The 25,430-nt window shown below is 40.6% G+C and overlaps 1 protein-coding gene across 5 annotated transcripts in view; it reads left to right on the top strand.

Moving 5' to 3' along the window:
* Positions 1-2,105: 2,105 nt before the first annotated feature.
* Positions 2,106-25,430, top strand: part of LOC146384448 (voltage-dependent calcium channel subunit alpha-2/delta-4-like) — an 82,101-nt gene continuing 58,776 nt past the window's right edge. For 2 of the 5 annotated variants that reach the window (XM_084936401.1, XM_084936400.1), the window contains exons 1-8: positions 2,106-3,111; positions 12,468-12,549; positions 18,043-18,159; positions 19,603-19,662; positions 20,780-20,942; positions 21,034-21,165; positions 22,168-22,228; positions 25,274-25,424. In XM_084936401.1, the coding sequence (XP_084792527.1) occupies positions 2,984-3,111; positions 12,468-12,549; positions 18,043-18,159; positions 19,603-19,662; positions 20,780-20,942; positions 21,034-21,165; positions 22,168-22,228; positions 25,274-25,424 (894 nt within the window). In that variant the 5' untranslated portion in view covers positions 2,106-2,983. The other 3 variants (XM_084936403.1, XM_084936405.1, XM_084936404.1) reach the window with 3 other exon arrangements.

Raw genomic sequence — 25,430 nt, 5'->3', positions numbered from 1 at the left:
GTTGCCCTAAAATCAAACTAGCATGTTTTTCATCAGGTCTTTAGCGCTCTTTATTCAGGGTGGTGGAGCTTACACATAGCATAGCATTGCACATATCCATCGATCCGTCCATTCATTTTCTTCCGCTTGTCGAATTCAGCCTACCCCAGCTGTCATAGTGTGAGCGGCAGGGCACATTCTGGACAGGTCACCAGTCTATCGCAGGGTTAACACAAAGAGACGAAATGTTCACATTCACTGCTCTGGGCAATTGACCTAATCCCACTAACTGCATGTCTTTGGACTGTGGGAGGAAGGAGAGAACACAATGTGTACAACAGATCAGCTTTCTAAGAATTTTGTGTGATAGGTTGAAGGATTACTGAATATAAAAAGGTTCAGTTAATACTAACTCATATCAGTTGATATAAGGACAAAAATAACGTAAATATGGTAAGAAAAAGGTTAAGAGGTTATTATTTTTCACGTTATATTAATTGCTTTCATGTTATTTAAGAGAACTGTAATCTATACATCACTGATCGCCTAGTAAGCCTTTTCTGGGATCGATTAGTAGTGTCTCTATTCTCCACTAGGGGGCTTTCGCGCGCCGCGTTCGCCTCACTGCAATAAACGACTGCATGAGAGATGCAAGTCATAATCACTCTCGTGATTCTTTTCCCCCTTGTTTCAGGTAAAAGTGATTAAAAGTTTATGCATTTTCAGTTTGTATAGTGTTAAGGTATTTAAGAGGTAACCCTTCATTGTTTTGTAAGCTTTAGAAGCATTATATTACAGTTTTGTGCACATAGACGTGGCAGTTTTGAGCCTGAGTTTTATACTGTGTAATGGCCATCAAGATAAGGCAAGGCAAGTTTATTTATATAGCACAATTCAACAACAAGGTGATTCAAAGTGCTTTACAGAGACATTAAAAAACAAATAAAAAGCATGATTTAAAATTGATTAAAAAAACAGTAGATAAAATCAGAACAGTAGATAAAATCAGTAGTTAAAATGTAAGTTTTGAAATTTAAGCTTAAAAGTGTGGATTTGGTGTTTTATTCAAATGCAGCTGAGAACAGGTGAGTCTTCAACCTGGATTTAAATAAACTGAGTGTTTCAGCTGATCTGAGGCTTTCTGGGAGTTTGTTCCAGATATATGGAGCATAAAAGCTGAATGCAGCTTCTCCGTGTCTGGTTCTGACTCTGGGAACTGATAAAAAAATGGATCCAGATGACCTGAGGGATCTGGAAGGTTCATACTGGGTCAGGAGGTCACTGATGTATTTTGGTCCTAAACCATTCAGAGCTTTATAGACCAGCATCAGAACTTTAAAGTCTATCCTCCGACAGACAGGCAGCCAGTGTAAAGACCTCAGAGCTGGACTGATGTGGTCCACTATTTTGGTCTTAGTGAGGACTCGAGCAGCAGAGTTCTGAGTGAGCTGTAGTTGTCTGACTGATTTTTTAGGTAGACCTGTACAGATGCTGTTACAGTAATCAAGCCTACTAAAGATGAATGCATGGACTAGTTTTTCCAGGTCCTGTTGAGACATCAGATCTTTTATCCTTGATATATTCTTGAGGTGATAGTAAGCTGATTTTGTTATTGTCTTAATGTGTTTTTCTAAGTTTAGGTCTGCATCCATCACTACACCCAAATTTCTCGCCTGGTTAACGTCAGGAGCTAAAAACGCCGCTATTGTCAGCCATTTTGTCAGAAAACCTGTTCAGGTATATGTAATAGTAAGCACTTTATTATTTTGGTTTATTATTTAGCTTTTCCTTCCACCATGTGACATTAAGCAGTACAAAATGTGAAACATTTCTGTTCATTTTCACTGCAATAAACGACTGCATGAGAAACGCAAGTCATAATCACTCTCGTGATTCTTTTCCCCTGTTTTCAGGGGTGTAACATTTGCACCTCTTTTTGTCTTTTCCAGTTGTGGAGATAATGTTGTTGATGGGTTGGGATGACGATGGTGAGATAATGGTGAGCCGTAATTGGTCAGCAGCTTTACCTCTAAGTGGGTTTTTATCAGCTTACTGAAGGTTTAAAGTCTTGGTGGATCTGGATCAGACAGTAGAGTGAAACCTTGGACTGTGTGTCTCTTTGTGTGTGTCTGGTTTAGCTTCATGACTTTAAAGAGTGTCAGTAAAATGTAATTTATGTGAATGCTTGAGTGTGGGGTTTTTTGTCAATCAGCTGATTATCTGAGTGTGTGTGTGTTGGGGCATTATGTCTTGTTAGCTGCTCTCTCTCTCCCTTTCTCTCTTTGAGCAGCCAAACTGAGCCTGTGCTTTTTTTTTTTTCTTCTTTTTTTCTCTCTACAGCAGCTGTGATTGGTTGCTGGGGAGTCTGTCTCCAGAAATTGCTCTAATCCTCTCTGATAAAACAGAGCCTGCATCCAATCCCCTGCTCCAATCCCTCCCCACTCATCTCTCTCTCTCTCTCTCTCTCTCTCTCTCTCTGTGACGCTCTCTTCCACGAGGAAGAGGAGTTTTTAATCCAAGTGGATTACACCACAAATTGGGCGACAGGGAAGGCAAGTGGCCGCAGTGTCTACTGCAGACAACCAGCTTTATGTTTTCTTTAATATCTGCAAGGTGGTGTAATGAGCCCACTCACTGTTCCTGGTTCCATAAGGAGTAACCTGGAGGAACTTGCTACAGTAGTCTTTCCTGTGGACAGTAGGATGGATTTTTAACTCTTTGTCTGGGTGTGCAATGATTTTGAGTCTCTCTGGATCTTTTAGAAGTTGCTCTGATGAAGATGAGAGGCTGAAGCAAACAGAGAAGATGCTGGCAGCAGGACCAGTTTATTCAGACGTGATGGAAAGAGTTCAGGGTCAAAAGTCTGTAACTATAAATGTCACCGTTTCCTGTCTTTAGCCAACATGAGGAAACCGTTTCCTACAAACTCTTTATCATCTTCTTGAACATTCAGAGCTTCTCCCAGTTTGAGAATCTTCCTTTAAAGTCTCTTTAAAGGAGCTCCATGTCCGGACTTCAGGGATACAGGATGGACAGCATTAATGTTGTTGGAATGAGGACCCTCTTGAGGCTAATGGCAATTTTTTGCCTTTTGATCACAGCTGAGGCTCAGATGAAGATCCCACCTGAGACGTAAGTGCACAATGTTTACGTCTCATAACCTCTGCAGAGGGTTAAAAATGTTTTTTTTAAAGACCTGCATTATTGTAAGACTGTAGATATCGTTAGAAACCCATGGATGGGAAAGTTGAATGTCATTCGCAGTTATGGTAACATGACTGACATGTTAATATGAACGCATATAGAATATAGTAAGCGTGTAGCTTGTAGAAAATAGTCCTGAATGGGCTTATTCCAGCTTCTGATAGTCAACTCCCAGAGTGCACTGCGCTTTCATGGAGGTCCCGAGAGAATAACTGTGTTTCAGCAGGCTGTTTTCCCTCAGGACTCCCTGAAATCTGCTCTCCACTGTCTTTGATTTTTGCAGGTGTGACAGTTAAAAGTGATGTAACACTTATAAAAACTCAGATTTAGGAAACCCAAAAGCTTATTTTAACTCAGCTGTTCAACATGGGTCACACAAACTGGAGTACAGCATCCAGTTTGGCCAAAAAAACAGTTACTTTGCTATTAGGTTCTAAGCTGTGTAGGTTTTTTGTGTGGTTTATAAAGTTTTTCTTTTGTTAAAATAAGAAATACATTGCATTGCACATTTTTGACTACATGTCCCTGCTCTCCTCTATGTGTGGGACCTGTGGGAGGCAACTGGAAAAATGAGCAAGGAGTGGAAATAACCTTCTTTGGAAAATGCCTGGTCTCACTCTTGGAGAGAGGTTGAGGAGCTCATAATAGAACTACTTTGAAAGAAGTGAGTGGAGAAGGTTCAGACATCTGACTAGGATGCTAATTGGGTGGGTCCTAGGTGAGAAGTTTCAGACATACCCAGGGCAGAACCAGGACTCTGCCTTTCAGCTGACTTTTCAGCAGCTTGAAAAGGTTTGGGAATTTCTGCATTGATTGTTGACCCTGCAACCCAGGTGAGCAGGACAATATGGATGAATCGAGGGTTTCCAGTACATTTCTATAGTTTTCATCATACGAATAATCTCCACTATAGCAGACTTCTATCCCCTGATATTTTTTTCTGATTTTGACTTTCTGGTTTAAATTATTGTTAATATGTGCAGAGGAGGTCAGGAGAGAACTGCAAGACTGAGTGTCTACATGTGTAAAACATGCTGGAGGCTTTGTTTGGTTTGGGGCCGCGTTTCAGTCAGTGGTATCTGAGATCTTTCCAGAATTTATGGAGAACACAGATTTTGATCGACCAACACAATCTGGAAAGTGTCTGATTGACAGTGGCTTCATTTTTTATTGTGACAATTATTCCAAACACCTGGATAGAAAAACACACTGGAATACTTTAAGCCAGCCATGGATTGGCCTCCGCAGAGTCTGGACCTCAAGAGAGCCTGAAAAAAGGCAGCCAACATCCAAAGAGCTTTGAACACCCTTCAGAGAACAATTCCTAAAGACTGCCTAAGAGAGTTCAGGCTGTTGAAGAATAAAGCTGGTCGTACCAAATATTGATTTTCAAGCTCATTAAAATTGTAGCATCTTTGCTTTTCTCTTATGTACTGTTTGTGACATGCAAAGCTCTTGCAGTGTGTTTATCTACCCAACATGTTTGTGGTTTTGTGTTGTCTGTTTTGCTGCCGTTGAAGCTCATTATCATGAATCTGTGAGGCAGTTAGAGAGCAGCAGCTCCCTGCAGCTGCAGTCCTGCACGGCTACAGCTTCCTCACACGCTCCCTCTGCATCACCATCTGTGGGCCAGCATGGCTCGCTGGCCACGGTCACCTTTCCAAGCCTGACCCACATTCTCCACCAAACCGCCATAGGCCTGGACAAACAGGGCCACGTCACCTGGCTACAAATGCACCTAAACCCCTGCAAATCCACCTCAGCTGCTGTGACATGCAGAGCTAAAGAGGCAGGACTTTGTACCAGTGACACTCAGTGAGCAGTAACTGAGGTAACGCGATACTGTCAGACTATCTGGCAGGCCGTCACAGATGGCAGCACCAACAAAATGAAATAAGCTGCAGAATTCACCTTCACTGGCAGTTCTGATGTAGAAGATCAGGCATGTATTTCACACACAATAATAATATTTCTAGGATTTACTTTTTTTATTTTGCAAGGTTCATGTAAAGTATCGATCTATTGAATGTTTTGTTTTTCATCCAGATAGTTGTAGTTGTCACCTTTTACCAGCTTGCTGCTGCTTGGTTGCGTGCTCATGCACCCATGCATGGATCAAAGTAGGAAGATGCTGTGCTGATGTAGTGACCAGTTCTGCCTCATTACTGGTCACATTACCACTTGACCAAAAGTGCTTCACTAGATTAAACTGACTGTTTTTTGCCCCTTTTGTAAAGTTTGTGTTTCATCTGTGGGAGCGGCTCGTTTGTTGATGTTGGTGATTAATGGTGTCTGTTGGCTGATATGAGCTAGTGTTGCTAACTGTGATTCTATAAGATGGCAGATGAGGTTCACAGAGGCAGGAGCGAGTATAAAAGTCTTGTGCCTTGAAGCCAACCTGCACACAGTCTACAGGCTGTTAGAAGCAGCCAAGAAACTAGAGGAAAGTCTTATTTTTTGGTTGTGTTATAAACACTTAATATAAAGCAATAAAACAAGTATTTAATGCAAGTGCTGCATAGTGCACAGTTAACTGCAGCTTGTCTCCAGGCTTAATCATAAAGCTGTCTTATCGGCTGTATTAGACAGTACATTAACCCGATTTTTTGCCATACATCACCACGATGAGTTAGATAAGCAGTTAAAAAAAAACTTTGACATCGCTCCAGGTCGCTGTCTGGACTGCTGACCTTTGACCTGGTTGTGAAATGAAATGATGGCTGTGTATTTTCTGTCAGTCAGTCTGCTGGGCAGATCACCCTCGGCACAGGGGATTAGCTGAATAGACTTCAGAGGTGATCTTGATGGAGGATTTATTTTGGGAGCATTTTTAGATTGAATTGGAGACGGATGGGAGACCGTTGCTTTCATATATGCTGCAGCATTTTAGGACTGTTAAACCTAACAGTGAATATAAAGTGATCAGCTGGTACTGTTAGAACTCTAAATGTGAGAAAATAAATTGCTTTATAGGGCTCTGCCCCCTCAGACTTATACTGGAAGCTGTTTTCACAGGTGGACTGCAGCCCAGAACATTTCTACACGTTACCCAACATCGACGCAGGCGAGAACAAGTAACTGTCCAGTAACTGCACAGCGGTATGGCGTGGACAGACCTGAACTGAAGAGCGTGCTTCTAGTTCTTTTTTGGACCGACCTGGTTTTGCCAACATTGCCTGGAGTTCATGACCCATACAATTAGACTTTCAGTAGCAGGAATACCAACCCAGTATCTCAGTTGCTTCCATTCATACCTCTGAACACATGAAATACACTTTAACATTCTTATTTAGATTTTAAAGGCTCCCATGCCTGGCAGTACTTATTTTAATGTATTTTTACATTTTTATTTTATTTATTTATTTTTTTTTTTGGAAAAGGCTAGTAAGTAAAATTACGATGTTTTAAACAATGTGTCAGAAAAACAAAGAAACTCAGAGCAGATGAGTTTACAGGGATATAATGAGCACTACCCATTCTTTGTTATTGACAACTCCCAGATGTTTGACATGTGACATTTTACGTTTATAGGCAGTGTAGGTGATTCATTTATTATTTATTTTTTCAGGCCTGGCACAATTTATATTGAAAATGAAAATTTTTTTTATGTTATTACTAGAGATGGCACGATACCACTTTTTTATGTCCGATACCGATACCGATATCATAAATTTGGATATCTGCCGATACCGATATGAATCCGATATAGTGTGTTTTTTTAATATCTTGCTGCATTTTGTATAAGTTCATACTCAAGTTTAAATAAACAACAACACTAAAGCTATTCTGTTATACTTGTATGTAAAAAATACACTGCACCCAAAATATTTCATAGTTCAGCAATACTGATCAATCTAATAAACTTAAACCTGCACCTCCCTATTCTGGTATTTTAAAGAGTACTTAGCAGAAATATTAAGCAACCTAACTAATAGGGTTGCAAACTCCCAGCAAAAAAAAAATAGGGAACCACCCTTCACCTCATGATTCTTAATCGAAGTAATCAACTTTAATTTGATGCAGTGTGAAAAAAAATGCACAAAATTAAATTCTTTTTCAAGAATAATTAAATAGTTTCAACATCTTTCTTCAAAAGAATTGCAGACTGCACAGATGGTACCTTCCCAAAGGAAAAAGTACTATAGCTTACTAGGGTATATTAGACTTAACAGTTACTATATACAGTAATGGACTTCTATACATTTTACATCAGATTAAAACTTTGGGTGTAAGATTCAGATAATTATTTATTAAAAGCTCGACATTTTAAATGAGAATAAGAAAGAAAAGTGTGTCTTTGTGCCCCCTTTTCCCTGTTAATGCCCTATCAGCCCCCCTGGCTAAACTTTGCTAGATCCGCCCCTGCACAGTTACCAGCCGTCAGCTGCGTAGAAAAGGATCCTGGTGTAGAAAGTAATATTAAATAAATTCTAACAACAGCTTATCAAGCTTAAACGTGCTGCTGTTGTTCAGCCGCTGGTTTCCTCTTTCTGGTGCAAAGTGGGCCAAAAACAAACAAGAGAAACGGGAGTCGCGACAGAAAATACATCAGCTGATCATTGATCAGTTTCATGATTATGAAGTAGCAGCAGGAGAGAGAGAGAGGCAGTCGCTCCTTATATCGGTTGTTAAGCTTAACGCGGGAATGCTTTACAAACATTCAGAGATGAACTTACACATTTGCTTTACTTCTCTGTGGGATAACTTCCAGGGAGATGAAATGCTGGATTGGTAGGCTCCAAATACACACAGCCGCTCTATCAGGTGAGCACACTGCTCCGACGTGCTACGGTTATGAGCCGAGTTACGCCGTTTTGTGAGGTGCTTTTTTGATATTTAATGGATCGATTACATTTTTTATTTCTCTCCGATATCCGATCCAGTAATTTAGGTCAGTATCGGACCGATACCAATACGTAATATCGGATCGGTCCATCTCTAGTTATTACAGGTAGAAAAATGTCAGAGTAATCATTGCTACCTGTTCAGTGCGAAGCTCTGGTAGGAGTGTTGAATAAATGAAGTTTATAGTTTCAATCAATTATATCAGTCAAATGATTTGGAACACAAGGGTGCTGACAAAAACACAGAAGGTGGAGATAGAGGGGGCAGAGATGAAATGGTAAGATTTTTCTTGGGAGTCACTTGGCTTAGAAATGAGTATATCTGCGGGACAGCTCAGGTTAGAGACAAAGTTGAAGAGTTGGGGCTGAGATGGTTTGGATATGTGCAGAGGAGGGATAGTGGATACGATGGAAAAAGGATGATGTAGATAAAGCTGCCAGGCAGGAGGAAAAGGGAAAGACCTCAGAAGATTCAAGCATGTGTTGAAGGAGGACAGGATGAGCGACTGAAGTGTTTCAAAGGCAGCAAATAAAGGATTAAATACAGCAACTAAAGTAAAACGTAAATCTGCAGAGAGCTGAAGGACAGAGAGATTCATCAAAGATTGCTGCTTTAAGTTAAACAGTTTGGAAAACTAAAGGCAGACGCTTATCAAGGCATGAACACCAAAGGCATAGTGGACTCTAATGCACAACCAGAAAGAGGCTGAACTGATCAAACTCAAACCTTTATTGTTTACAAGAAGCACTGATTTTAAAACACAGAATAACGTCCATGGGGGAATTTCTCTAGGATAGAGACACTGGCAAAAGCGAAATTCCTGAGTTTCCGGAGATGCAGTTAGACGAAGGTTCACTGGGAGAGAGGAGAGCAGTATTAGATCCAGAAGGCTGGGTTCGGGAGAAGTAAGGACTGAAGGTGCAGGCTTACACGTGAGGGTTGTTGGTAAGGTCCAGGAGGGGTGCCAAACACACAGGGAAGGTCACAAGGAAGGGTTTGAATACCACACTGAAAAACAGACAATTGGGCAAAGACTGGATGTGTGAGCTGGTTTTTAAATACTTGGAGACAGGAAAATAAGCAACAGGTGTGGAGGCTGGTGTGCAGGAGATGGTGGCAACTCCACACAAAGGTAGAGCTCCACCTGCCCAACCCAGCCAAGGCCTGAGTAAGAAAACAGGAGCGAGACAGAAACACAAGCAAACCAGTGCCTACCATGACTCCAGCTCAGTCTTCCAGCAGTGTTCATCATCTCTCTGAGCTCAGATTGAATTATTTGGGTTGTTCTGCTGAATGTTACATTTTAAAATACGTAACTATAAGATGTTATCCAGCCAGCCTACTGATAACATGTTCCGGGGTCAAATTTCTATTCTATTCATGGTGGTCAAAATCTGCCATTTGTGATGTGTAAAAGAGTAAAGAGAAAATGGAGAGAAGAGTTCCTTACACAGGTAAATATGATTCAAACAAAATTATTGTTATTTTTAAAATTTTATACTGTCAAGAGTTCCGGGATTAAAGAAAAAACATAAAAATCTAAGAAAAAAGGGCAAAGCATCGAGCACTTAAATCACATGATCACTGATGGCATCGGGAGTTTTAACAAACTACAGTTTTGGCAGCTCTTTGCCGCTGAGAGTTGCTCATATATAATAAGACATGTGCATGATGGTACATAGCATTTCATAGTTTAAATGATTCATCAAAGGAATCTAGCACCCAGAATTTAAATGAACAGTAATTAGTTACATCTATAGCAGAGCAGTGTGTCTTACATGGGTTATTGTCAAACCTGTTACAAGCCCACAGTGTATTTACTGTGTGTGTGTGTCTGCACTGAACTTAGAGGATTAATGTCCAGAACAGATGGAGCGTTACCCTCCTTTTCAACACATGCTGGGTAAACTCTCTCTCTCCTCTCTGTCTGTCTGTGTGAAGTGCTGTGACTGAAGCACTTCACTATGTGTAATTATTCATCACCTGGACCTGGAATATTCTGATGATGTTTTCCCTCAGAATGGTTTAGGTGAATGTTATTCTCCTAATCTCCAGATTGATGTTTTTACTTTCCAATTCCAGGGGTAACTTTGAATAATTCATAGTTCAAAATGGGCCTTCAGGTCATCCTGTGTCTGAAACAAACTGTTTAGGCAGTGTTTCTGGATCATGTGCATCTATGACATGATGGAGCTTTAACCAGCCTGTGTGCATGGCCTTAGTTCACAATCAGTGATCATCAGCTTTGAGACATGGCTGAAATGCAGAAACCATGACAAAGCTTTCACTGGTTTTTACAGATGGTTATAGTACTTCACTCTTCTACATCTCTCCTGACCTCCTCTGTACATATTTTATTATATTATATTTCTATATCATATGATAGAAACATTATAGTGTCTGTTGTGTTAATTGTCCGTTTTGCTGTTGCGACACAAACCAAAACTTTAACTTGCAGCTTTGTTGCATTGCTGTGGGTCTGTGCTGAGTGGACCCCTGCAGCTCTCTGCTGTGACCCAGATGAGGAGCAGATTATCTAAATCTCTTTCATCACTATCATATTTAAGGGCCTTTTTCTGCTGTAATGCACCGCTGCTGAGCCAAGCGTTGTCATGGAAACACATGGTCAAGCTTACGCTAAACACCTGACAGCGCAAGAACTTAACAACAGAACTTTTCATCCTGAGGTAAAGTGGTGGTATAGTATCAACAAAGGGTCCCTGCCTTTCTGCTACATAGACCATTGATGAGAAGTGCTCCAAGCTCAGTACGAGTCCAGTTTGTCTGAGTGCACCAATGATTTTTAGCATGCAGTGGCTAACAGCAAATTTTAAACATGGGCTTCTTTCATGACCGTTTTGCTGCGATGCTTTCCTCAACTAATATTTTAATGTTTAATCAAAGAAGTTAGAGGAGACCGTGTATGTAACAGATGGAGATCAAAAGGTCCAGCACACTGCGTTATTCAAACCCAGCTGGCATCGATAGCAGCTCAGACAGGTGCTACAAATCAGGCCAGCCAACCCAGGTGGTCAAACGCAATCCACATGAATCAGGAAACCAAGCAGGATGAATCATATTAAACCTCATATATTCAAATCGGTAAGTACACAGAGTGAAACACAGAGTGAAACTTAACACAAAATAATATGTGGCATGACACTATATACACACTGCTCCGACAAATTGAAAGAACACTGGAAAAAAAAATCATGCTGCATATCGATACAGATATGGACTGCATAATGTGTTGGGAATAAAAGGATGTTACATCGTTTCAGTAGTTTCTACGGCCTGCATGCTTGTATGCATGCCTGACCCGGGCCGTGCTCGTAATGATATGATGGATGGTGTCCTAGAGGATCTCCTCCCTAATTTTGATGGCAGCCACACGTCTCAAAAAGTTGGAATAGGGCCATGTTTCCCACTGTGTAGTATCCACTCTACTTTTAACTCTACTTCTGGGAGAGGACAGTTTTCCCATTCTTGTCTGATAGAGGATCCTAGCTCCCAGCAGCCCTGGCTCGTCTTTGTTCTATTTTTGCTTTCTTGATGCTCCAAATGTTCTCACACAGTGAAAGGTCTGGACTGCAGGCAGGAAAGTTCAGCAACCAAACTCTTCTACTATGAAGACATGCTGTTCGAGTAGATGAAGTATGCGATATAAGATTATCTTTCTTAAATATATACAAGGCATCTCTGACAAAGACATCATCTGTAAAAAAGTGTATATTTCTGTCAGCATTGATTTCACCTTTCCAGATTTTCGAGCTGCCAGTTCCAGACACTGACGCACCTCATCATCATCATCATCAGAGAGGCGGACTGAGCTGAATACTGATAATGAGCCGGCTGGTCCGTGTCCTTGTTGCCTGCAGTGTTCTTGTTTTCAGCTAACGTTTGGCTTAATTGTTCTAAAATTCACGCTTTCCCTTGATAAACAGTTTGATTACATTCTCACATTGTATGAAAGTTTCAGAGTCCAACAACGTTGGTGAAACTTTCTTTGAAGTGGATGTAACAGTGGCTAATAGCAAAAACAACAGAACTTAGCAGGAGAAATCGCAGATATCCTCAACAACTCACCGATGGCTGTCATCAGACAGAAATGAGCTTCTCGGAGTCATTGGCTTGTATCAAACTCGTTTCACAATGTTTTACAGTCCAAATAGACATGGACACATTGACAGCTGAGATAAACAACAGCCTAAGAGCCTACACTCACTTTACAGCCAGTGCTGTTTGTCTTACAGCAGCCATCTTAGTTAGGATAATACATGAAGTTCATTTAACTGCAATCTACTGATATCTAGTGGTGAGATTTTCTTTTCTTTTTGCTTGTTTGTTTTATTTTGTTTCCATATCTTTTGTTTGTGTCTCTTCTTGTGGTTTTCTAACAGCCAGTCCTTGATATTGTCTGTTGTCTTTCTGTCTTGCAGGGTGCAGCAGTGGGCGTTGACATTCTCTGCAGAACTTCGAGAGTTTGCAACCAAATACTCTGGATCGCTGCTGCTGCAGAAGGTAAATGAAGCCAGAACTGGTAAAAGCAAATTTCAAATTCAAAAGTCGTCCTAAAAAAATGTTCCAGGATTTGTCATTTCGACAAGCCTCAGACTTTTACCAAACATTTGCACAAGGCTGCAAGAAAGCATAAATACTGACTGAGCAATGGTTTGGCCAATGTGTCCAAAACTGAGAGGTTCTATTTCAGCCTTTCATACTTCTGGAGCGTTCACTCTGTAGGTTCTACAAAGAAGTCTCATAAACCATTGAGGTTTGTATTTGTCTTTTCTGGTGTTGTATTCATTTGGGTTGAATTTTCTTTTAATAATTAAAACATGGCCAAAGTGTACTTTAGATGTGAGTTTCTTACCCTCTAACTGGTCCTGAGGCTTCTGACTGTTTGAACTGGAAACAAAGAGCAATTGGAAGAGTTCGGATGTGCATTCGTGTATGTTGGTGAGTGTGCCTATCATTGTGTGTGTGTGTGAGTCTGTGTGCACATTTATGCTTGTTTGCCAGGACAAACACACACCCAGGGATCATGATAATGCCCAGATTGAGGACTGAGCCCTCTTTACCAGCGTCAGGATTTGTGGCCTGTTCTGATTTTAGACATTCATCCATTTATCTGTCAGATTTAGAGCCGTCAGAGGCAGTCAGCAGTTTGTATGCTGTTAAACACACATCCACCTCCTGCAGAATAAACAACATGCGTGTATAGGAACCAAAATAACCCCCAGATAACATTGTTTTCTGCCTTGCGGGTTTCATGTTGTTTTCATGTGCGTTTTCTCTGGCCAGGAATGAGAGATAAAATACAGCAATCGTTGGAGGATAGCTATATGAGCAAATCTATGAATGTATCAGTGCTAAAATGAATGTTAAATGATGTTAAAAGGCTGACCCTCAAGATCATCCTGTATAATAACCATCCCATAAACTCTATGGCATTACTTTATGTGCCTCCTTATCCTTCTCACCTCAGTGACATCTGAAAGATAACACAAAGAAATAAAAATAATTAAACAAAGATTCAAACCACATTTTATCCACCATAAATTAAAAAAACCAATGAAATGCCAATTTCAGCAATAGTAGTGCTAAGCACATTAATAATGGTGAGTTGTGTTTGTGTGTTGTTCACACTTAAAGTCTGGTTCACTTGCAGAGACGAGCAGGGTAGAGCTACTTGAAAGGATTCAGGCCACGACTGGGACCAAAAAATGATTGAAACATCCCCAACTGGCTGATCAAGAAACCTTTTTTTCAGGGAGTTTAAGCCCACATTACATCATCAGCATCACTCTGTGTATTTCAGCAGTGTGGGGGGGAGACAGGAAGCCAGAATATCCTGAAATAAATCCAGTTTTGGAAACTAGCATTTAAAACTAAGAGCACATGCAGCTCAGTGCCCTAGCACAGATTTATTAGGAGAAGAATGATGCTACGGGTAATTACGGTAATTACAAGGATGTTTTTGGTAGTGTTTGCATCCATGTGTCATCATTTTGTAAACATCACAGCTTAAAAAGGTTTGAATGATCTTGTGATAAAAGTGTAGGGGTGTAGAGTGGGGTCATGTTAGCAGTCCATTAAAATCTGGCTTACATCCATCGAGGTTTTCAAAGTCAACTTAATGATTTATTGGTCACAATTTAACAAAACCAATTTATGAAACACTGCAATAAGTGTCATACATGTAATATATCCACATAAATGATAGAAAATAACTGCACTTAAAATGATGTCAAGTATATTTAATTTGTTTTTAAGAAGGCACATTTTAATAAAGCCTGCACTTTGCACTTGTTTTTACTGCACTACAAACTTCTTAAAGTACATTTGGTTGGCACTCTCTGAATGCTTCTACTTTTCAACATTGTTTTAATTTTTGCGTTGGATCCCTGTTTTGTAAAGCTCGGTGCTAGGACCAGTTCTGTTAGGGGTGGGCTACTCCAGGCCTCGAGGGCCTGTGTCCTGCAGGTTTTAGATCTCACCCTGGGTCAGCACACCTGAATCAAATGATTAATTCAATACCAGGCCTCTGGAGAACTTCAAGACATGTTGAGGATGTCATTTAGCTGTTTGAATCAGCTGTGTTGGATCAAGGACACATCTAAAACTTGCAGGACACCGGCCCTCGAGGCCTGGAGTTGCCCACCCATGTTATACATGGTTTCCCTTGGCAGTATCTTCAGAAGGCATAGCATACATGTGGCAGTATAATGTCCTCGTAAGTGGATATCAGGCCCTTGTAGAGCAAAATTTAGTATTTTGGTCTAGACAACCCAAAATGGGATGTCCACATATGTGGACACCAGGTCCTAGGAGGTTAAAGACCTCATAGTACCGTATCACACCAAAGGAAAGTACTGTTGCCGCACAGCAAGAAGGTCCTGAGTTCAATCCCACCATCAGGCCAGGGTCTTTCTGTGTGGAGTTTGCATGTTTTCCCTGTGTACTCTGGCGTAATGGTGCGAATGGTTGAATGGTTGTCTGTCTCTGTGTGTTAGCTCTGCGACAGACTGGCGACCTGTCCAGGGTGTACCCCGCCTCTCGCCCTATGACAGCTGGGATAGGCTCCAGCGCCCCCCGCGACCCTCTGGATAAGCGGACGTGAATGGATGGATGGATGGATATCATTAATCTCTGGCTCTCTTCCACAGCATGTCTTTTGTCTTGTCTTCCTCCCCTCACCTCTAACCGGTCGTGGCAGATGGCTGCCCTTCTCTAGCCTGGCTCTGCTGCATGTTTCTTCCTGTTAAAAGGGTTTTTTTCCTTCCCACTGTTGCAGAGTGCTTGTTCATAGGAGGTCATATGATTGTTGGGGTTTTCTCTGTATTATTGTAGGGTCTTTACCTCACAATATAAAGTGCTTTGAGATGATTGTTGTTGAGATTTGGTGCTATAGAAATAAAATTAAATTGAATTGACCTCTCAGTGATGGGTCACTCTGCAGCAACCCATCATAATTGAAGGTACACTAGGTTACATTTCCACTGAGACCCCTTCCTCTAAGATGCAAAACAACCACTGAGAAATCCTTTTTGTGACTCCATAGAGCTCTGTGCTCATTATACAGGGTGGGTCATTTATATGGATACACCGTAATAAAATGGGAATGGTTGGTGATATTAAAGTCCTGTTTGTGGCACATTAGTATATGTGAGGGGGCAAACTGCTCAAGATGGGTGGTGACCATGGTGGCCGTTTAGAAGTCGGCCATCTTGGATACAACTTTTGTTTTTTTTCAATAGGAAGAGGCCCATGTGACACATCAAACTTATTGGTAATGTCACAAGAAAAACAATGGTGTGCTTGGTTTCAACGTAACTTTATTCTTTCATGAGTTATTTACAAGTTTCTGACCACTTATAAAATGTGTTCAATGTGCTACCCATTGTGTTGGATTGTCAATGCAACCCTCTTCTCCCACTCTTCACACACTGATAGCAACACTGCAGGAGAAATGCCAGCACAGGCATCCAGTATCCGTAGTTTCAGGTGCTGCACATCTCGTATCTTCACACCATAGACAATTGCCTTCAGATGACCCCAAAGATAAAAGTCTAAGGGGGTCAGATCGGGAGACCTTGGGGGCCATTCAACTGGCCCACGACGACCAATCCACTTTCCAGGAAACTGTTCATCTAGGAATGCTCGGACCTGCACCCATAATGTGGTGGTGCACCATCTTGCTGGAAAAACTCAGGGAACGTGCCAGCTTCAGTGCATAAAGAGGGAAACACATCATCATGTAGCAATTTCAAATATCCAGTGGCCTTGAGGTTTCCATTGATGAAGAATGGACCCACTATCGTTGTACCCCATATACCACACCAAACCATCACTTTTGTTGTTCCAACAGTCTTGGAGGATCCATCCAATGTGGGTTAGTGTCAGACCAATAGCGGTGGTTTTGTTTGTTAACTTCACCATTCACATAAAAGTTTGCCTCATCACTGAACAAAATCTTCTGTGTGAACTGAGGGTCCTGTTCCAATTTTTGTTTTGCCCATTCTGCAAATTCTGTGTGCCGATCTGGGTCATCCTCGTTGAGATGCTGCAGTAGCTGGAGTTTGTAAGGGTGCCATTTGTGAGTAGTTAATATCCGCCGAAGGGATGTTCGACTAATGCCACTCTCCAGTGACATGCGGCGAGTGCTACGCTGTGGGCTCTTGCTGAATGAAGCTAGGACAGCCACTGATGTTTCTTCATCAGTGACAGTTTTCTTGCGTCCACATTTTGGCAAATCCAACACTGAACCAGTTTCACGAAACTTAGCAAGCAGTTTGCTAACTGTAGCATGGGAGATGGGTGGTGTCGTAGGGTGTCTTGCATTGAAATCTGCTGCAATGACCCGGTTACTGCGTTCACCAGATATCAACACGATTTCGATCCGCTCCTCACGTGTTAACCTCTTCGACATGTCAATGGCTGTGAACAAAGAGAAACTTGTAAATAACTCATGAAAGAATAAAGTTACGTTGAAACCAAGCACACCGTTGTTTTTCTTGTGACATTACCAATAAGTTTGATGTGTCACATGGCCCTCTTCCTATTGAAAAAACAAAAGTTGTATCCAAGATGGCCGACTTCTAAATGGCCACCATGGTCACCACCCATCTTGAGGAGTTTGGCCCCTCACATATACTAATGTGCCACAAACAGGACTTTAATATCACCAACCATTCCCATTTTATTATGGTGTATCCATATAAATGGCCCACCCTGTACAGCAAGTGTGCAGGACTGAGATAGAAGATTTTCACAGAGGTTGGACTCAATGTTTGGCTCTGCTTGTGTATTTGCTTCAGTTTGGGCAGCTTGAACTAATTGGAATTAGGGAGTGACTTAATGAAGAGATTCAGAGTGTAAATACCCAGACTGGGCTGACCCTCCGCACACTCAGCTGGTTGATCCACCTCGAGCTTCTTGATCCAAAGAAAGTGACCCAATAACCTCAGATATCCCCTCAGTATAAGAATACAGGCAAGCACACACACATACAGAGAGAGAGAGACGCCTCCACTGCAGTTGATTTGATCTGAATTATCTCATAAAAAAGGCAGCCGCATTTTATTTATACTGTAAACACAGGATAAGACATCAGACCTTGTTGGGAATATGCTGAAATGTCGTAATAACTGATGACACACCGCAAGTTTGTCTTTCTAGAGTTAATGTTTATTTAATATACAGATTCAATGCTTTTCTTTGTTGTTACCAGAACGGTATGGGTATTTTGGTGGCTGCAGCTCAGGAGTTGGAGCCTTGGCTGCTCCAAGGTGCTCTCTGATGCATTCATCTAAGCGCGGATGAGTTTAAATGTTAGATAGAAAAGCAGTTAGATGTTGAAGAAAGTGCTTGTAGGAATGTATGTGCGTGGGTGAATGGGGGATGATGTATAAAGTGCTTTGAAATAAATATTAAATATGTTATATGTGTTGTTATTGTATATTTAAAAAAAAACTTCTGGTGTTCTTGACTCTGTCTTTGTTTTTCTCTCAGAAATTGAAGGATGTGGAGCCAATCATTAAGATCGTAGAGGTGGATGGACAAGACCTGGTGAAGGACTACTCTGATGAAATCGAACGAATGTTGGGAAGTAAGATGAAGTCGGTGAAGGTGAGGATCATTAAAAGGAGGTTTTTCAGGACTATTCCTGGGAGACCAAACTAATTTGAACCCATGATTTTTAAAATAATGTGATTCCTGCTTTTGCATCTTCATTACAAGATTGTGTTTTTTAGTACATGCTGTTATAATTTATGTCATTAGTTTGCTGCCTAACAAAATACAGCAGAATGATCTGTTAGACAGTTTTCTTTGGGCTTTGTGGGATGAACAATATCACTGTGATCACTTTGTATAAAGTGCTGCACACTTCGTATAAAGTGTGCAGCTGGAGCAGTTGAAGTAGAAGTAGTTGGGTCTGACTGGTCTCATGGAAAAATGTGTGATGGTCCTAAATGTATTTCAACTGGAAGAATGTTTCATGGCTGTGCATCAAGCTGGAAGCTCAGAAAACCGAGCTTTAAAAAAGCCTCTGTTATTTATGCATTCAAATCATGATCTGTTTCTAACTGTCATGATAGGCTGTGTGGCAGGCAGGAAGGAAAAAGGACCCAAAATGCAGGACTTTCAAAGACGGGACTGGAACTGAAAACACAGCTTTAATGCTGGAAAAATCTCCTTATAAATAACTCCCACAAAAACAAAACAAAACTCAGAACAGAGGAATTGCACCACTGGAACACTTCAAACACACAGCATGTAGAACGTATGACGCAACAAAGGCCAAAGGCCAACACAGGGCTTAAATACGCAGTGGAGTAATCAGGGAATGGAAAACAGGAGGGAGACACAGCTGGGAGAAATTAGGGCTAACGAGACAGGGGGAAGTAAAACTGAATACGCTGAGATAGGACTGGAACTATCAAAATAAAACAGGAAACAATTTACAAAGACGCAGACTTGACAGAGAGAGACAGACTTGACAGAAAATATAATACAAAATCAAACCAGCGCAACTCAAGAATCAGAACATAAATCATAATCTAGAAAAACACCAAAATATAAGAAACAGAAAAAGCTGGGTCAAAATGACAGAACTGTGACACTAGCCTTGATAAAAATCATTTTGGTGCTTAAATGTTGCCTTTGTTGATGAATTCCTTTGTGTTGAGCTCTGCGCTACAGTAACTAATTCACTTTTTCCCAATGCAGCTAAATCCAGCTGTGCATATTCCTTTAAAGCCAGTCATATCTGAATTTTTCTTAAAGGAAGTGCTTCTCATATTGTTGTGGCTCTAAGGAGTCCTGATAATATTGATAATAAAAACGAAAAGAATCTGCTCACCGAAGTCCTTTTCTTTCTATACTCTTTTGAGACTGTATTATAATAATAATACTAATACTAATAATAATTTCTTAGCTCACTGTAGCTAATGAACCTTTAAAATGTGGATTTTGCACGTTTCATAATTTTTCACTGGTTTGCTTTTCTGTGCATGTGCGGTGCAGTCTTTTAGTCTCAGTTTTATTTCTCTCCTCTTTTTTTTGTGCCAGAGGTTAGCAGAATCTGCAGAAGACTCGGATTTGTACCATGAATTCAATGCAACATTAAAGGTCAGTGCAACTCTTTGGTTTTGATGATAACTGATTCACTGGCTGGTTTGGAATCACCCAGGACGTATTCTGCATGTTTAAATTAATGCTGATGGACGATAAAACCTCCAAGTCTGTCATGTGTCAGTGTCGGGTGCATTTGTACTTTCCTTGTCTTTAGCTGAATGCTATCATTAGCTGACTGTGCGTGGACCAGAGTTGACAGCGGGCTGTGAGGCCGGAGCAGATTGGAGGTTTAAACCTCAGTTGACACCTGAAATTAGATTAGGTCAAACTTCACTGATCCTATAGGAAACTGGGTCGCAAAGAAACGCACAATAAGCATCAGGGAAGTTAAGTATTTCTGGATTCTTCCATCTGTGGGTTTGTATTTCTGGTATTTTGCCGTAAACTTGTGTGAATGAAACAAATGTAATTTGTTCTGTACACATTTTCATATTGTGAAGCCAGAGATGTTTAAACAGTATATTCAAACACAAGCACCTAATGATAGAGTTTGTGATGTTGTACATGGTAGAAGTCCTAAGTCAATTCAGCTTCATTTAAGCAACACTAAATAAAAGTTATATCAGAGCACCTTATATCATAAGGTCCAAATAATAACCCAACAGTACCATTACCATCACTTGGTGACAGAAGAGGGGAAAAACTCATTTTTGACAGGAAGAGATGCAGGAAGGTCCTGTACAAGGAGAGAGAGGACAGAAAGAAAAACCATGAGATAAAAGCTTAATGATATACAGTATTGGTGAGAGAGTACACAAGAGGCACTCATGCATTATGGGACGTTTAGGACCTTAATGAGCCCATAGTGGCAGAGGCTCCCTGATCCAGTCAAACCTTATTAAAAAGGAAATGTGAGATGCAACATGTTTTTATAGCTACTGTCAACATCAAAAACTTTTTCTCAGCCTTTGTTGCCAAAAATCTGACAGTTTTCAAGCTCTGCATGCTTATGGTGGCCCTGAGGGGTCAAAAACACTGCAGACTAAGAAAACTTGATTTACCTGATAGATTAGACCAGATTCTAACTCCTCAATAATCAGAATGAACTGAAAATCAGGATTTCTGTGTGAAAAACAAAACAAACTGAATTTCCTGTTGCTGCCTCTCCCAGTTTGATTACTACAATTCGATGATGATCAACACCGCGGATGAGGATGGGAACTATGTGGATCTGGGTGGAGAATTTCCCCTCGAGGAGAATGAACATTTTAATAAACTGCCTGTCAACACTCAGATGAGCAACATCCAGGTTCCCACCAATGTGTACAACAAAGGTCAGACGTGCTTCATGGCTGACTCCCTCAACATAGGCCATGGCTCTTTAAAAGAAAGCTCTAAATCAGCATGTTTTTCCACTGTGTGCAGATCCTGACATCCTCAATGCCATCTACAACACAGAGGCTTTAAACGACATCTTCATCGGTAACTTCCAGAAGGATCCCACACTCACCTGGCAGTACTTTGGCAGCTCCACGGGTTTCTTCAGGATCTACCCTGGTGAGTTCAGCCATAAAGTGGGTCTGTCCTGCTCGTTTCCAGCTCCATGATTTTATTTTTGGCTCTAATAGAGTAGCTTTGCATTATTTCACAATTCAAAATAATCCTTATGGTATAATTTACTCTTTTTCATGCATCTGTTGCCACTGATGGTGCCTCTGTTCTGTTCTGGGCTCTTGCTGTGGAAATACCAGTCTTTGTTTGACCCTAATGGTCCTGACTGAAATAAAACAAGTGGAATTAGACAGTTTGACATCATTTTGGAATGATCATATAATACAATTCCATACAATCAATCAATCAATCAATCAATCAATCAATCTTTATTTATAAAGCACTTTTCATACAAAAAATGTAGCACAAAGTGCTTTACATGGTTAAAAGGAGCCCACCCCACCCCCGCCCTCCAACTCACTCCCCACACTCTCATTAACATAAACGATCATGAATACACACATTCCCCCCGTCTGCACCGGGAGCCTCCAGGCTGGGCACACAGCAGGAGGGAGGCAAAGAAGCCTCCCAGCCAGGCTGAGAGGACCCCCAGAGCCCCAGCAGCCACGGTCGATCACAGCCCCGGTGCAGAGAGCGCCCTCCGAGGAAACACTGGAGATATGACCCAATAGGATATATACAGGGTAAAAAGATAAAATAAATAAGAACAGAATACAATATAAATATAAATATAAATAGAGTAAGAAGATAAAAAATGAATAAGAATAAAATCAATAAATATTAGGTAAAACCTAAATTAATAAATAGAATAACAGGATAGAATAAATAAGCATAAAATAAATAAACGTTAAGTAAAAGCTAAATTAAAAAGGTGGTCTTGAGCCTGTTCTTAAAAACATGTACGTTCTCTGCGGCCCTGAGCTCCTCCGGCACACAAACTTCCCTGTTTGTCTTTCAATATTTCTTATATCCTTGTATCCATGTACGTTTTTTCTTATTGATATCACAGGTGTCACTCTGTGAACTGACTCCTTGTCTTTTGTTCAGGTATTAAATGGACTCCAGACTCCAACGGTGTTGTAGCCTTCGACTGCAGGAACAGAAACTGGTGAGTTTGTTCTACCAATCATTTGTCATTGCCTTCTGAGGTACAGCTCATTTGAATGTTTTTGTATTTATGGTAAATGGTAAAGTTCAGTGGTGATAATCATGTGGGGGACACATTACTCCAGAACCCGAGAACCTCAAAAGCTTAATGGGCTCAGGTTTTCCTGCTTTTTATCTCTGAGAGGCTTTGAAGTGACAAAGTCACACTACTCACTGGGGCTCTGCTATTTTTGGAACAGTAAAATAATCATTTCTGGGGTTATGTGCTTAAGCATAACAAGGGCTATATTTCACCTTGGCTGTTTGGTTTGATGACCCACTGAAGCCTGCTTGATTAGGGTTGTGTCTCACTCGAATGATATTAAATACTTAAATGTCCTGCAGGCAAACACTGAGGCAGCTGGGTTGCTAAGTTTAGCATGTTAATTTAGAAGGTGTCAACTCACCAGCAGCAGAGAAAGAGAAACACAGAATCCACTAATGAAAGAGGCTGGAAGCACCTCAGTCAAAGTGTGAATTTAATCTTTTTACAGATGCAAGAAGAAGAAGACTTCATTATATTTCACTGCCTTCAGCTCCCCACACAAATAAAGCTGCTTCAGTTAAATACATAAATGCTTCTGCCTGAAAGTAAACCAACCAAACATGGTGCTTACTCTTCCAGTGGGAGATAGAAAAGCTTCCAAAATTCGGAACACTTGTAGAATCATCATCTTTAAGAGTAAAACCTCATTATCAGGGATGTACCAACTGTGCTACTGTGTATAGACTTATCTATATAACAGCAGGAATTAGTACAATGCAAAAATGGAATAAATCCCTCCATGAGGCTGAATTTGAGTCAGTGTAAGTGGCCACTCCGCTGGCTTTGCATTGGTTGAGCAGAGGCCAGCCAGACACTGATCCTCTGGAAAAGACGATAAGCTGCTCCTTAGCCGGGTCACTGCAGCCCACATGGCACCATATGTGACTGCTCATGCATTTCTAAATAATACCAGAGAACTGCATATGTCCCTGAATGCCTCATCACTCCACATTACTGCAGCTGTGCTGCCATACATCTGCAGGGACTTATATTGAGAGAGACTGTGAAACATGCAGATTGAGTTTGTGATGATAGATGATTACGTTTTTATCTGCAGGGGCAATTCCTGGATTTTCTAAAAGCAGCTCATAAAGAACCTGTTGAGAATGTTCGCTGGATATCAGACATTTCTGCCAGAAATGAATAACAAACTACTTACGTTGATTAGAATTCACCAAACTATAAAGATTTGATTTTTACACAAATCCCCAGTTCCCCTGTATGAAGCTAACAATCTGTTAAACCATAAACATATTTTATTCTGTTCAGTGCTGGACAGTCACAGTCTAAAAGTTTAAATTCACCTTTGCAAAGTAAAGGAGTACAGGAGAACCAGATTTCTGTGAGTTATATGATGGGTCCACTTTTCTTTTCTTTCTTTCTTTTTTTTTTTCTTCAAAAATTGGCCCAGGAGCATCCACACAGTTTTCTAATATCTCTGTCCATGTTTGAGAGTGACAGCTTAAAGTATGATTTACTGCTCAGCTTTTAATTGTTATGTGTTATCATAATTAGTTAAGTTGGACATTTTGCAGCCAGCTTAAAGTGGCCATTAGGGGAAGTGCAGTTTTTGGTTCTTCTATATTGGCTGTACTTTGCAGGCTCGGAGGTTGCCTGATGCTCCTTTTCACATTTGACGTTTGGCTGCTGAAACTGTTGCAGTTAGATTTTTTTAATGGATGTTGAAGGACAATCCAAGATTCCTCACAGTGTTACTGGAGGCCAGTGTAATCCAGAGTAAGTATCGGGTTAGACATCATGTCTCCAAGGTTTATGGGCCGACTACAATAATTTCAATTTTGTCTGAATTTAGAAGCAGGAAATTCAAGGTCAACCACTCCTTTGTCTTTAAGACATTCTTGTGGTTTGAGTAATTGGTGTGTGTCATCTGGCTTGGTGGATCGATACAGCTAGGTATCATCTGCATAGCAATGGTAATGTACACTCAAAAAAATCTGTTGTTGGATGAACACAATTTAATCGTGGCACCTTTTTCCACGTGATTTAACCAAGTACAATAACCCATTTTTGACCATGTCAAACCAACACATTTGGCATTTGGTGGTTTAATGTAATCACATTACGTTGGATCAACGTAGTATACTTACATTGACTTGAAGTGATTTATTGAAGTATGTAAAGTGAAATTTGTTTTAATTCATTCAACACAAGTTAAAAACTTTAGGAGAACACAATGAAATCTTGTTGTTTGAACAACAACTTTGTTAATCAAGGCAATTACTGCTAGTCTTGCTTAATGAACCAATATGGGGGTTGATGATTTCATAGAGACAAACAACCATTTGCACTTACATTCATGGATAATTTAGAATCATCAATTAACCGGGCTCTAATTACACAGTGCAAACCAGCCAGATTGTGGATTTGAACCCAGGCCCTTCTTGCTGTGAGGCAACAGCAGTAACCATCACACCACCAAGCTGTCACTCCAGGCTTAACAAAAGTAGGAAAGCTATGATTACAAGGCTTGATGCAGAATTTTCTGTACGTTTTTGTCCTTGACAGGTTAAACCACAATAAATAGCGATAGCATACACGTGGTGTGGGTGTAGCTGTCTGCCTCCTAAAACTCCAGCGATTTTCCTGCAGTTTGACTTCTAACATGATCTTGTGAATTTCGTGATTCCAGACAACTAACCACTCTTACTAGATCGTATCATGTCATCTCAACAAGAACAATTTAAGTTGCTGAATTTCATGCAGATGCTACATGATTTAATTACGTTCACCATAGAAACATGAAATTATTTAGTTCAAATTACAAGTTTGAATATTGTACATGTAACAACCACCCAATTTCATTTTTTTGAGTGTATGCTAATAATATATAATATATGTATACAGGTATAATGTCAATGGCACTGCTCCACTACTCTGTGGAGTTTGGACCAATGTTATTGATCCTAACAGCCATTGGCTGTCTCCACTTCCTGTGTACAGGTACATCCAGGCTGCCACGTCTCCCAAAGACATCATCATCATGGTGGACATTAGCGGCAGTATGAAGGGACTGAAGATGACCATTGCCAAACACACCATCAACACCATTCTGGATACACTGGGAGAGAATGACTTTGTCAACGTCATTGCTGTGAGA

The sequence above is a fragment of the Perissodus microlepis genome, chromosome 7, assembly GCF_051167445.1.
Source record: "Perissodus microlepis isolate ML-2025 ecotype Zambia chromosome 7, ASM5116744v1, whole genome shotgun sequence".
Taxonomy (NCBI): domain Eukaryota; kingdom Metazoa; phylum Chordata; class Actinopteri; order Cichliformes; family Cichlidae; genus Perissodus; species Perissodus microlepis.
The sequence above is the reverse complement of the archived record's forward strand: the minus strand, read 5'-3'. Positions and strand labels throughout refer to the sequence as shown.